The sequence below is a fragment of the Hemitrygon akajei genome, chromosome 23, assembly GCF_048418815.1.
Source record: "Hemitrygon akajei chromosome 23, sHemAka1.3, whole genome shotgun sequence".
In the NCBI taxonomy this organism is placed as follows: Eukaryota; Metazoa; Chordata; class Chondrichthyes; order Myliobatiformes; family Dasyatidae; genus Hemitrygon; species Hemitrygon akajei.
The window spans coordinates 15,398,066-15,413,474 of NC_133146.1; the positions used below are offsets into that span (position 1 = coordinate 15,398,066).

Consider the following 15,409-nt stretch of genomic DNA (forward strand, 5'->3'; position numbering starts at 1 on the left):
CTTCGGTCAATCTAATCCGTGCCGAACTGTTGTGGGGTATGTTTGGTTTGGAAAGGGAGTGATAGATGTCACTGACCTTGGATCTGGAAGGTGTAGGAGATGCTGGGACCTCTCACAGTCTCATTTCAGTTCCATCGTATCTACCAGGATCTGGTGAGGTCAGTTCAGGAACAGTTATTACCCTTCAACCATCAGCCTTCTAAACCAGCATGGATAACTTCACTCATCTCAACACTAAACTGATTCCACAACCTATGGACTCATTTTCAAAGACTCTACAACTCATGCTCTCAGTTTTTATTGTCATAATTTGTTTTATATTTTCACAGTTTGTCTTTTTATGTGCACATAGGTAATTTGCCAGTCTTTATGTTGAGTGTTACCAACCTGGAGTCCACAAACCCTTGCTTAAATGTCTATTATTATGTATATAAACTCCCTGCGTTCTTCAATTAGATCCTAGCCTGAATCCCACTCCTGGAGATTCAGTATTTTGTATATAAACCTCCTGATCCCACAGATTACATCCCAGTATACAACCCACTCCATATGGATTGTTATTCTATTTATAAACCTTGTGAACTCCTAGATTAGATCCCAGCCTGCAACCTGCTCCGGGAGATCTATTATTTTATATATAAACCTCCTGAACACCATGGATTAGATCCCAGCCTATAACCCATTCTGTGGGAACTGTTATTGTGTATAAACCTCCCGAGCTCCTAGATTAGATTCCAGTCTGTATCCCACTCCTGGGAAAATGTAATATATAAATCCCGCAGACCATTCAATTTAATTCCAGGCTGTAATCCACTTTCAGAGATCATTACTGCAAAACCCTCCATTATGCTCCAGCCTGTAACTGAATAATTCTTGCTATTGAGGGAGTGCAGCGTAGGTTCACAAGGTTAATTCCCGGAATGGCGGGACTGTCATATGTTGAAAGATTGAAGTGACTGGGCTTGTATACACTGGAATTTAGAAGGACGAGAGGGGATCTGATTGAAACATATAAGATTATTAAGGAATTGGACATGCTGGAGGCAGGAAGCATGTTCCCGCTGATGGGTGAGTCCAGAACTAGAGCCCACAGTTTAAGAATAATGGGTAGACCATTTAGAACAGAGATGCGGAAAAACTTTTTCACCCAGTGAGTGGTGGATACGTGGAATGCTCCGCCCCAGAAGGCAGTGGAGGCCAAGTCTCTGGACGCTTTCAAGAGAGAGTTAGATAGAGCTCTTATAGATAGCGGGGTCAAGGGATGTGGGGAGAGGGCAGGAACGGGGTACTGATTGTGTATGATCAGCCATGATCACAGTGAATGGCGGTGCTGGCTAGAAGGGCCGAATGGCCTATTCCTGCACCTACTGTCTATTGTCTATATAACACTACTCTTTAAATACCTTATCAAATCCATGAATTGAAATGAATGTCACCAGTGGCTTTGATATAAATCAGTCACAGTGTAATGGCCAGGATCTGATGGGAGTGTGTCAGCAATAAATTCTATGCCATCAGCTGTTGTAGTGGTAGTATAAAGGATAATTTATACAGGGAATAAAGGTAGTGATAATGACTGCTGAAATAGTCTAAAGGACCATTTCCAGACTTCAGTGATATACAGGATTGTCTCGGTGTCTGTTATTAGCTCAGGAGTGATTGCGAGGTGTACTGATGGAACTGTAATATATATCCTGGCAGAGGCCCAGTGGAAGAAAGAACTCATATATACACCCGATGACTTTCCTAATCTCAGGGTATTCCCAAAGCACTTCAAGGCAAATGCCTTTGCTGGTATACCGATGTTACTCATTAAAAATGCCCACAGAACACCAGGGCAAACTGAGTCCAGAGGAAAGAGGGAGCAAGCATAGAGCACCTGGATAAGTCAAAGCAATGGAGACATCGATATTATCATCAACGTTGTTATGTTTTATTTGTGGAACTAGTACATTGTAAGATCCCACAAATGATAAGATTAGAAAGAAAAGGCGATCTATTTTTCACATGTGCAAATAAGAAGCAGTTAAATACATTGTTTGAACAACACAATCCAAGGACGTGTTGGGGGCAGCCTAAATGGTTCTGGTGCCAACATTGCCTGCCCACCACATACTAACTCTAACTTGTGCGCCTGTGGAACGCAGGAGGAAGCCGGAGCAACTAGAGGAAACACAGGTGGTCAGGAGGAAGATGTACAAACTCGGTGACGGAAGTGAACCTGGACTGCTGGCACTGTAACAGCATTAGACTGACTGCTACACTATCGTGCTGCCTTCCATGCAGGCTTCTGTTTGCAATACGGATCGGGGTTTTGGGACTCCTGTCACAGAGTTGGGGGTTGTACAGACAGGCCCTTCATCCTTCTTGACACTGCTATACCTGTCTATACTAATCCTATTTCTCCAGGACTTGTTCAATGCGTTTTATGCCTTGATAGTTTAAGTACTTGACCAGATATTTCTTAAGTGCTGTGAGAGTCTCTAGCCACCAACCCTTCCCCCCCCCCCCCCCTCATTGACCCCATCAGATACTAATAACCTTCTGGGTGAAGAAACAGCTCCTCAAGTCATCTCTAGTCCTCTACTTCTCATCTGAAAACCACACTCAGTGGTCACTTTATTAGGCACTTCCCGTGTGTTCGTGGTCTTCTGCTGCTGTAGCCCATCTGCTTCAAGGTTTGACGTGTTATGTATTCACAGATGCTCTTCTGCACACCACTGTTGTAATATGTGGTTATTTGAGTTACTGTCACTTTCCTGTCAGCCTGAACCAGTCTGGCCATTCTCCTCTGATCTCTTTCATTAACAAGGCATTTTCACCCACAGACCTGCCATTCGCTGGATGTTTTTTGCTTTTCAAACCATTCTCTGTAAACTCTAGATACTGTTGGTATTTCTAAGATACTCAAACCATCCCGTGTGGCACCAACAATCATTCCACAGTCAAAGTCACGTTTCTTCCTCATTCTGACGTTAGGCCTGAACAACCACTGAACCTTTCGACCATGTCCACATGTTTTTTGTGCATTGAATTGCTGCTGTATGATTGGCTCATTAGATATTTGCATTAATGAGCAAGAGTACAGGTGTATTTAATAAAGTGGTCATTGACTGTATGTTCCCTTGACAACATACCAAGGAATAAAGATTTTTATTAACTATGTTATCTACCCCTTCATAATTTTATAAACCTTTGTCATGTCAGCTCTCATCCTCCTCTCCTTAGAAAGCAAGCTCACCAATCCATGCTCTCCTTATCAGTGAAAACCTTCAATCAAGGTAACATCCTGGAGAACATCAAGTGGAGTCACATCCTTCCTATACATGGTGTCCAGGACTCCATTGTAAATTCTCCAACTCCTATATTGGGATTAGAACTCATGACACCTCATCAATAGTGCAGATGTCTGGCTGGAATTCTCCTGCCCTTCAAGCTGCCTCAGTCCTTCCTCTATGTTCCCTCCTCCTCTCCCTTTCTCTGCACTTACAACTCGTTCCCATGTTAACTTTTATTGAAGGACATTGACTTCTGCCATTAACCCTTTTCTCCAACATATCCCTGTGATAGACCAACCTCCCGGAGTGAGACACTGACCTAGTTGTATCGGTCTGATATGGAAGGACCAATGCCTGAGATGGAGAAGTCTACAGAAAGTGGTGAACCTACCACAGTCCATCACAGGCAAAGCCCTCCCTACCAGTGGTCACATTTACCTGTAGCGCTACCACAAGAAAGCAGCATCCATCATCAAGGGCTACCCCCCCCCCCCCCCCCCCCACCACCACCACCATCTAAACCATACTCTCTTCTCGCTGCTACCATCAGGAAGGAAGCGTAGGATCCTTAGGTCCCACACCACCTGGCTCAGGAACAGTTATCATCAAACATCAGGATCCTGAACCAACATGGATAACTTCACTCACCACTGCTCTGAACCTACAAACTCGCTTTTAAGGACTCTTTGCGAATCACGTTGTCAGTATTATTTTTATTTGCACAGTTCGTCTTCTATTGCACATTGGTTGTGTGTGGTTTTTCATTGATTCTATTCTACTTCTTTGATCTACTGTGAATTCCGGTAAGAAAATGAATCTCAAGGTGGTATATGATGACATAGTTGTACTTTGATAACAGATTTACCTTGAACTTTGAACGTTGAACTTTTGTATGACCTATGATCTATTTGGACAGCACACCAATGTAAGCTTTTCACTTTATCTCGGTCCCTGTGACAATAGTAAGCCAATTACTGATTATTTGACAAGGAGTCTATATTCCAGTGGTGCCCTTACCAATGACAATTACAGTATGGTATCGTTACTCGTGTAGAGTGTAAAGCTATCATAGGTTGAGGTACAGATCAGCTGTGGAGCAGCCTTCGGGGTGGAGGGCTAAACTGGTGTCTCACCTGATAGGGCGAGCCAAAACAACAAGCATCAATTGGTCAGCTAACAGCCAATTCCAGGCTGACTTTCACTAATTCATGATTGTTCCAATCAATGTTTTGACTGTCCTTGGGTAAACCATTTAAATAGTCAAGCTCTGGGATGTGCAGTTGAGCTTTGAGTTTGAGATTTTGTAGTTGTGAGGTTTTACTGAATGAAGGAGTATTCTGGATTCGAGCTTTGTTCTGTCTCCTGGCATCGGGTCTTATCAGTAGTTATAGGTGAGCAAACACAGCAAATTGGCTGTGACGTGCTGGCAATTTCAGCAGAAGTCTTGCGCACAATTCTGCAACGGTACCAGGCTCAATTTGAGGTGGCCCAGCTGAAGTTAATCAAAACCTTAACCAGCAGGTTATCAGTCGGTGTCAAACATTGAACAGAACTCACGTGAGTCAGTTGTTGCATCCATTACCAACTTTCGCTTCGATGCTGCTTCGGGAGTTATGTTTGACTCATGGTTTAAATATTATGAAGATATATCAGTCCTGAGGAATGGTCTTGGCCCAGAAACATTGAGTGTTTACTCTTTTCTGTTGATGCTGCCTGACCTGCTGAGTTCCTCCAGCACTCTGTGTGTGTTATTCCAGGTTGAGTTCGCCAGTAAAAATGACCCGCAGAAGAAACGCATTTTGCTTGAAAAATTGGTTACTGCTGAACATGAGTATTATTTTGATTTCATTCTGCCTAAGAACCCATGTGACCTATTTTTTGATGAAACTGTGTGACAGCTAACAAGGACTTTTGGAGAGCAGTCATCTCTCCTCAGTGGTCACTACCCAAGCCTAAAACTTATTAAATAAACATGGCGCCAATGATTTAATCACAAATACCGGTGTCGTCAATTGTGAATGTGAAAAGTTCAAGCTAGGTAACATAACTGAATCACAGTCCAAATATCTGATTATTATTTGCAGACTTTAGACACCTGGCAATGCAGACGTTCATAAACGGCTCCTAGCCAGATGGTAGCAAGACTCTAATATGACTGTACAAGCTGTCATTCAATAATCATGTCAATGCAATTTCCAATGGCCCAGACATCAACATTCAGCGGGTCTCCAAGTGGCCAAACACAGCTTGTTGGAACTGTGGTGTGTGGCGTTATGCAAGAAACTGCCAATACAAGAAACACATTTACAGCAAATGCCAACGCCATGGTCACAAAGAGGGCCTTCACTGTCTTCTAGGCCAGTGAAACTCAAGGACAAGACGTTTCAAAAGGCATCAAAACCTACAAGGAATTAAATGGTCATGTTCATTAAATAGTGAAATGAAAATTGTGGAAAAACAGAAATAATATACATTAAAAAGTGAGGTAGTGTTCATGGATTCAATGTCAATTTACGAATTGGATGGGAGAGGGGAAGAAGCTGTTCCTGAATTGCTGAGTGTGTGTATGGAGGCTAGTACCCAAGAAGGAGCTGATTAATTTTACATCTTTTTGTAGCTGCTTTTGGTCCGGAGTAGCCCCCTCCCCCACCCCATACCAGACAGTGATGCAGCCTGTCAGAATGCTCTCCATAGTATGTCTATAGAAGTCTTTGAGTGTTTCAGATGACAAACCAAATCTCTTCAAACCCCTAATGAAGTATAGCTGCTGCCTTGCCTCCTTTGTAGCTCCAATGATATATTGGGTCCAGGTTAGATCCTTAGAGATGTTGACACCCAGGAGCTTAAAATTGCTCACTCTCTCCACTTTTGATCCCTCTATGAAGATTGGTATGTGTTCCCTCATCTTACCCTTCCTGAAGTCCACAATCAGCTCTTTCAGCTTACTGACGTTGAGTGCAAGGTTATTGCTGTGACACCACTCAAGTAGCTGGTATATCTCACTCCTGTTTGTCTTCTTGTCACCATTTGACATCCTACCAACAATGGTTGTATCATCAGCAAATTTTTAGAGGGCATTTGAGCTATGCCTGGCCAAACAGTCATGGGTATAGAGGGAGTAGAGCCGTAGGCAAAGCACACATCCCTGAGGTGTACCAGTGTTGATTGTGAGCAAGAAGGAGATATTATCACCAATCAACACAGACTGTGGTCTTCCAGTTAGGAAGTCAATTACAGAGGGAAGTACAGAGGCCCAGGTTCTGTTCTACCGATCAAGACTGTGGGAATAATAGTGTTAAACGCTGAGCTATAGTCAACAAACAGCATCCTGACATAGGTGTTTGTATTGTCCAGGTGTTCTGAGGTCGTGTGAAGAGCCATTGAGATTGAGTCTGCCATAGACCTCTTATGCCAATAGGTAAACTACAGTGGGTCTAGGTCCTTGCTGAGGCAGGAGTTCAATCTATCCATGACCAACCTCTGAAAGCATTTCATCACTGTAGATGTGAGCTTCTCCCCATTACAACACATAAGGGGCTGTTTTCCTTCCTCCGTCTGCCTTTCGGAGTAAAGGGGGCTCCTATTTTCCAATAGCTTATGGACACCATGCTGAGTGGTATTGACGGTGTGACCGCTTATCTCGACAACATCCTTGTGATGGGCACTGATCAGAAAGAGCAATGCAAGTGCCTGCACCATGCTTTGATCAAACTACGGGACTTTGGGCAGAAGGATGTAGCCTCCCGATGTCTACAATTAAGTATCTGGGATTCATCATCATGGACGAGTATAATTGTCACTCAGATCCCGAAAACATCACTGCTGTTTTAAAGATGCCTCCACCATCAGATGTCAGCACTTTACGACCATTTTTGGGTATAATCAATCATTATTCGGCATTTCTCCCAGCAAGGTACAGGCTGAGGAAGCCACTCAAAATTCAAAGGTTCATGATCAAAGTTTGTATGCAGAATACAACTCTGAGGTTCGTCTTCTCCAGAAAACCATGGAAGTCGCTGAAGAAAAACATTAAACCCACTCCCCCACTCAAAGAAAAGGCAACACCATCATCAGCCCCCAACACGCCCCTCCCTGGCCCAAGAAGAACTAACAAAGTACACCACACAGCAACAAGAATATCAACCCCTGAACCCCAACCCCTGCACAAAAAAACTAACAGATTTGCCAAATGGCAACAAGAAAGAACAGCTAAAAACGCAGAATATAAAAATATAAAATGCCTTGCTCAACAAGGGTGCTATTTAGAATGGTCCAATAATGGAAGGGGGTTTTTGATCAGGTGAAGAATATTCTGTCATCCAACCTTCCCTTAACCCATTTCAACCCAGAGTTGCCAATCGTTCTCACAACTGTTGGGTGGGAGATGTCATATCCCATATCTGCCCTGATGGTTCTGATAAAGCTGTCGTACGTGCATTGAGATCACTGACTGCAGCCAAAAGGGACTATGGGCAAATTGAAAAGGAGGCTTGGGAATCATCTTTGCTATGAAGAAATTCCGCAAGATGCTTTAAGGCGGATGCTTCACTCACTTACTGATCACAAACCACTGTTGTCCAACTTCGGGTCTAAGAAAGGCATCCAGGTGTGTACAGCTAACCATCTACCAAGATGAGCAATGATATTATTAGCCCACGATTTTGAATCAAGTATACACCAACCCACGAACAGGACAGGCAGATGCCCTCTCCAAACCTACAAATCAGCAGGTTACTGAAAATGAAGACACAGTCATGGCTGCAGTTTCAGTGGATTCCAAAGTCCACCGGGTTGTATGGGATGCTGCTGAATGTCTTCTGGTCACGGTCGACAAGATCAGGGCAGAAACGACTGCAGAACCTCTTCTTCATCATACCTCCAGATACCTCACTGACAGATGGCCAGTCAAAGCTGAGGAAGATGTCGAATCCTTTTACGAATGTCTTACATCAATCTCAATGGCAGACTCCTGCCTAATGTTTGGAAACAGAATAGTGTTTGTGGAATCACTTCAACCAAAAGTACTGAAACCATTCCACCATAGTCCCCAAGGCATCAACTGAATGAAAACCTTGGCAAGTAGCTTTGTGTACTGGCTGGGCATTGGCAAAGACATCAGATTCATATGCAAGCAGTGTACACATTGCTCTATGGCAGCAAAGAATTCAGTTAGAGCCAGTCCACAACCACGGCCTCCGGCTGAGAGACCTGGGAGTTGAGCACATATTAACTTTGCTGGTCCAAGCAATATGTGTACCTGACTTGTTCTGGTTGACATCTATTCCAAATGGTCAGAAATATTATTTACAAAGTCAACAATGACAGAAGCTCCCATTCAACAGCTGCTGCAGATCTTGAGCCGCTTTGGGTTGCCAGAAATGTTTGTTTCTGACAATGGCACTCAATTCAGTTCACAGGAGTTTGCTGCATTCTGTTAGAACAGTGGAATTATCCACATCTACTCACCTCCATATCATCCACAGTGCAGTGGCTAAGTGGAGAGTTTGTGGATACCCTCAAACGGTCGCTTCTGAAATCAAGAGGGAGAAAAGCATCGGCCGAGGTCCACAACATGTTTCTGCTAACATAGCTAATTACTCTGCATTCAGGTCTGGAGGAGAAGACACCAACTAGCATTTTTGAAAAGTAAACTGCGCACAGCATTGTATGCAATGCTGCCAGGGCATCTAACGTCCAAGACAGCAGATGGTTAGCTGCACAAAGGCAGCCATAAAGACCATGGACGATGGGTGAAGTCATTGAAGCCTGGAGCTGTAGCGTGGGTTAGAGAGTATCACAATGGGTAAGACCACTGAGACCAGGTCAGATTGTCAACTGTGCGGGGAAAGTGCTCTATGAAGTTATCATAGATGGACATCGCTGGCATCACCACATTAATCAGTTGTGACTACTAGTTCCCGAAGGCACGAGTTCATCGGATGGTTCACCAAACACAGAGCTGGACCTTCATCTCCTCCTGGATGAGTTCAATTTATCCTGACCAATGCATCTACCAGCACCAGCACGGTCACAAGCAACATCGCAACAACAAAGTGACAGCCTGCAACCAGTAAGAAAGACTAATCGCCAGTGTAAGCTGGTTGTTCCGAACCAAATCAACCCTCAGTTCAAGTCTTAAAGAGAGAGGTTTACAGTGAGCTGTAACAACCAACGTCTATTGCTCAGCTGACAAACAGTCCCAGCATGACTTTCACGAATTGATCACTGTTCCAATTAATGACTGGAATGTTCTTGGGTAAATCATTTAAATAGTCAGGCTTTGGGATGGACAGTTTGTAGCTGTATGGTTTTACTGAATAAAGGACTATTTTGAGTTTTGGCTTTGTCCTATCTCCTGGCTTTGGGGCTCATCAGTAGTTATAGGTGAGCAAACATAACATCCTCTTTCCTACAAACAAATACACATTTATCTCAAATTGTTGACCTCCTTAAGTATTTGTCACTAGTACATCAAAATATACAGTGAAATGTGTTGTCCACATCAATGACCAACACAGTTGAGGGTTGTTCTGGGGTCAGCCTACAAGCATTGCCATGCTTCTGGTGCCAATATTGCATGTTCACAACTTACAAACCCTTACGAACTCCTGCATTTTTGGAACGTGGGAGAACACTAGAGCACCCGAAGGAAACGTGTGCAGTCATGGGAGAATGGATAAGTTCCTTACTGACAGCAGTCAGAATTGAACCACGATTGCTATAAAATGCGGCACTAAGCACTACGCTACCGTGCCACCTGCTGTGAAATAGATAACAGTCTCAGCAAAGATCCTTTCTCAGAAAGACACGGAGAGCTGAGGTGGGGCAAGGGTGAATTGGGTTTAGAGGGACAAGCCATGGTTTTACTCTGGATTTCCAGCATCTGCAGAATCTCTTGTGTTTATATTGTGGAAAGGTTAAGTGGCCTTCTGGTCCCATCTTCCCCTTCCCGACATGCCTAAGCACAACCACGCTTCTCAAACCTCACACCTTCTCAATGGATGAACCTCAAAGTAAGATCTTCAATATGATCATCTTCTGGCTCATAAACCATCCACACTCAATTCCTCTAAATGATTGCATTCACTCGAGGTCATGTGTCCATGACCTAGAACATGAACCTAGGTCATGTCTCCTCAGATACCCTGAGACTTCGGTGTCCTGCGGGGTAATTAAAAACTCTCACAGATAAAGCAATCTCCCATTAAGTGCTTTGCCTGGCGTACAGAGCCTAGCTTGCCTTCCACTTGGTTCATGTATTCGATGTCACCATGTCCAACCACACCACCTCACAACAACAGACAACTATGAATTGGACAGAATATTGAGACTTTACTGATATCAACAGCACCTGGGCCCTGGAGTCCAAATGAACCATGGGTGGAAGATGGCCATTCAGCCCATTGAGTCCATGCTGGCTTCTATTAAAGCCATCCCAGCAGCAGCATTGCTCACACTGTCCAATAGCCCTCTCTCATTTGCCAATCCAGGTACCTCTGAAACCCAGTGAGGTTTGGATCCAGATCTTGTCTTTGGGCGTCAAACTTTGGTGGGTGCACTTGCTGCTTGTCAGGAGAACCTGACATCACTGAGTGCTGGGAGGTCGGAGGGAGCAATGCTCTGCCATTTATAACCTCGCTTAGCTCTGTATTTGGAGCAGGGGCATCCCTCGTGACCCTCCACAACGGGTTGAGAGGTCAAAGAGCAACAGAAGTCTGAGAGAAAGAGAAAGAGAGGACAGGATCTCACCCGGCGTACCTCGTAGAGCCTCTGAATCCAGCGTCTCGCCCAGCTGCTGAAGGAGCTTGGCCCTGGCCGCGTTCTTCTTGTGCTTCTTGCCCTCGTAGTGCTGCTGAGCCATCATCGGGTTGTTGAACCACGAGCTGCAGAGGCGGCAGAACTTGCCCGAGTCACCGTTATCTGTGACGGAACCCAGGCTGGGCAAGATGGGCATCTCAGGAGGCAGGGGCTCAGGAGGGACCTCTGGGATATAAAATAATAATTACAGGGTAAACATCGTATCTAAGGAAAGGAAAGATTTACTGAGATTAGGGAGCACAAGAATAGACCAATGGGCCCAAATATTTTGTGCCGGTTTTTACATAGAGAAGAGTGTTGGAAGACCCAAACCTTCACCAAGTACATGGTTTACAGAGCAGCAGAGCTCTCTTCTCCCCATACAATACATTGGACTACCTGCAGGAGGCACTCTAGAAGTGCAAAATCTTCAAAACCTATTGAAAGTGAACCAATGTCAGTGTCCACAGTTCGAAGGCTTCAGGTTCACTTATCAGATGATCTGTCCTGGGCTCAGCACACAGACGTTATAATTTCTTAGGAGGCTAACGAGGTTTGACTTGTCACTGAATGCTCTAATACTACACTGTAGAAAGTGTCCTGACTGGTTGAAACAGTGTCTGGAACAACAGTTCAAAGGAGCAGGAACTTATTTATTTATTTATTGAGATACGGCACGGAATAGGCCCTTGTGGTCCTTCGAGTCGTGCTGCCCAGCGATCTCCCAATTTAATCCTAGTCTAATCACAGGACAATTTACAATGACCGATTAACCCAACAACCGGTACGTCTTTGGACTATGGGTGGAAACCGGAGCACCCGGAGGAAACCCACGCGGTCACGGGGAGGACGTACAAACTCCTTACAGGCAGCAGTGAGAATTGACTCCGGGTCACCTGCACTGTAGAGCATTGTGCTAACCATTAGGCTACCAATGCCGCAGAGAGCAGTGGACCCTCAGCCCAAAACATCAGGGGTACGTCCCTCCCCACCATCAGCAGTATCTGCAGGAGCTGCTGCCTCAAGAAGGCAACATTATTCAGAATCAAAGATTCTCAACATATGGACCATGCTAAATTCTCGCAGTTACCATCAGGCAGGAGGTACGGAAGTGAGGAGACCCGCACCTCCAGGTTCAAAAACAGCTACTTCCCTTCATTCAACCAGCAAGACTTCAATGCCAACATTGGGACCACTTACAATGAACTTCATTTGTGTTGTTCTAAATGTGTTCTTGTATAATTTTGTAAGATTTGTGCTCAATATATATTATTCTTGTGAATGCTGCTTATAGGATGCTGTGATGCTACTGCATGCATGCAAGTTTTTCATTGCATTTGTACGTACATGCATGTGTGCAGAGCACAATAAACCTGGCTTTCACTTTGATTGACTCAACCAGCTCTGGTGAGCAGGCCAGATCATGCCCATACACCAGATCTCTGAACGATGTGTCCACCTTATAGATCCACTGTGGTAGATCAGTGGGAGGGAGGATTACAAAGGGAGACCTCAAGGGTGTTCACAAACCTTCCATCAAGAAAACATGGTCATAGAGCACTACAGCACAGAAGCACATCCTTTGACCCACATGAAAAGGGAGGGAATGGAGGGATATGTATCGTGTGTGGGCAGAAGGGACTAACATGGCTACCACAGGCGTTTTTAGGCTTGTTTTGTTTAATGTACTATATTCCAAGCCAGCATACACTCAGTGACCACTTTGTAGGTACACCTGCTTGTTAATGCAGATATCGAATCAGCTACCTCAATGCATAAAAGCATGCTGACATGGTCAAGAGGTTCAGACCAAATGTCAGAATGGGGAAGAAATGTGACTTGACCGTGCAAAAACTGTTAGTGGGTTGCAGAAACTGCTGATCTCCTGGGATTTCATCCACATCAGTCTTTAGAGCTTACAGAGAATGGTGTGAAAAATGAGGAAAAACAAGCAGTGGGTGAAAACACCTTGTCAATGAGAGAGGTAAGAGGAGTATGGCCAGAATGGTTCAAGCTGACAGGAAGGCGTTAGCAACTCAAATAACTATGCGTGTAACAGTGGTGTGCAGAAGAATTACACATAACACGTGCTATGTGGTACACACACATGTTGAGCCTTGAAGTGGAGGATTTACACCAGCAGAAGACCACACCGGCTTCCATTCCTGCACCTAATAAAGTGGCCACTGAGTGTATATTCTACGCCTTTAAGAAATCAAAAAGTGAACCATTAACTGCTTGTGAGACATTTAATCAGAAATCTGTAATATAATTTTGGAACATTGTAATTAACATGCCCTTAATAATCCAATGGGTGGCTACACCACTAGAATTCGTTTTGATTTCCCACAGGTCGGTCCACGCATCAGTTTGATTATTAGGAATGATGTTTTTCTAATTTAAAGTGGTCCTTGGGCAAATGGACCTGCTGTGCACTGACGCAGAGTGCTTGCAAATACAAGGCTGTGCCTTCAAATTAGATTTCACATTGTGACCATGGAGGGTCATTGATATGAGGAGAGAGTGAATAAGCTGTGTTTATATTCACCAGGAGATGGAAGGCCGAGGGGTGACCTTATCGAGATTTACAAAATCGTAAGGGGTATGGATAGTGGACAGTACAGCTCAGGGACAGGTCCTTTGTCTACACCAAGCACAACAAATTAAAGTAACACACACAAAATGCTGAAGGAACTCAGCAGGTCAGGCAGCATCTATGGAGAGGTATAAAGATTCGATGTTTCAGGCCAAGACCCTTCATCAGGACCTTTCGGCCTGAAACATCGACTCTTTATTCCTCTCTATAGATGCTGCCTGATTTGCTGAGTTCCTCTAGTACTCTGCGCGTGATTCTCTGGATTTCCAGCATCTGCTGAATCACTTGTGTTTAAAGTTAAACTAAATCCCTTTTGCATCCTCATTATCCATATTCCCTGCATCTTCATGTTTCTAACAGCCACTTAAACACCACTTAGTTCTCCCTGAGCCACCACCCACCACTCTCTGTGTAAAAAGCTTGTCCTGCACATCTCCTTTAAGCTTTCCCCTTGCACCTTAAATACACGTCCTCTAGAATGTGACATTTCGACTGTGGGTTAAAGATTCTGACCCTCTGCACGATCTATGTCTTTCCTTACTTTATAAACTTAGACAATAAGAGAAGTTTGGCTAAGTACATGGATGGGAGTGGTATGGAGGTTAATGGTCCAGGCGCAGGTCGATGGGAGTAGGCAGGATAACGGTCTGGCATGGACCAGATGGGCCAAAAGGCCTGTTTCTGTGCTGTAGTTATGGAAGCTGCAGCAAGTGAAGGGTTAACATGGTGACAGAGTGCAGACTCTGTACATTCTCAAGCCGAGTGAAACCTTTGAGAGCTGGTCTTCCCTTTATACAGCTTTTCTGAGTGTGGAAACAAGACTCACGATGATAAACTGAGGGAGACAGTGTGTAGACATTGCACAGTCATCCAGGCTGAACATGGCCCTTGAAAGCCCAATTCTCCATTCAACAGCCTTTCCGCACAAGCCTGGGAACCAGGATCACCCAGCTTTCCAAGACAAGATAAATGTGTAAACGAAGGCTTCTAGAGCAACACCTACTATCGAACAGTTACTTTACTAATTCTCAAATATCACTGACCTTTAACACATTGATGTAATTGGTTATTGACGCCTGAAATATGTATTATGATTGATACTTAAATATGCAAATGTTGGGATTCAGACGTGCACTAAGTTTCTATTGGATCAATAATTGTATCCAATGACTCAATTTCTGTATAAAGATGACTTTTCGTTGTTCAGACTTCAGAACAATTTGTGTAGGAGGGCCAAGCTGCTCTCCTTGTGCATTAATATATGAAGTGTAATTGAGGAACTATTGCAAATTCTCCGAGTCCTGCTAATCGGCTGGCAAAGTGTTCTATAACTTTATACCTCTGACATAAGAGTAGAATTAGGCCATTCAGCCCATCAAATGTGCTCTGGTATTCAATCATGCTCACTTACTTTCCCTCTCAACCCATTCTCCCGCCTTCTCCCTGTAACCTATGACACACTTACTAATCAATAACCTCTCAACCTCACTTTAAATATACCTGATTGCTTGGCCTCCACAGCTGTCTGTGGCAATTAATTTCACAGATTCATCACCCTCTGGCTAAATACATTCCTCCTCATCCCCATTCTGAAGTGACGTCCTTGTAATCTGGACCTAGACTCTCAACATCCCCTGCACGTCCTTCCATCTTCTATCAGATCTCCGCTCTACCTCCAACACTCCAGAGAAAGTGACACAAATTTGTCCAGCCACTCCTTATAGTTCATACTGTCTAA

General features: G+C 44.2%; 1 protein-coding gene across 1 annotated transcript in view; it reads right to left on the bottom strand.

The window, feature by feature from the left end:
* LOC140715191 (zinc finger matrin-type protein 4) overlaps nucleotides 1-15,409 on the bottom strand; it is a 329,424-nt gene that overhangs the window by 207,104 nt on the left and 106,911 nt on the right. The window contains exon 5 of the mRNA XM_073027030.1: nucleotides 11,037-11,261. Within this exon, the coding sequence (XP_072883131.1) occupies nucleotides 11,037-11,261 (225 nt within the window). The remainder of the gene's footprint in view (nucleotides 1-11,036; nucleotides 11,262-15,409) is intronic.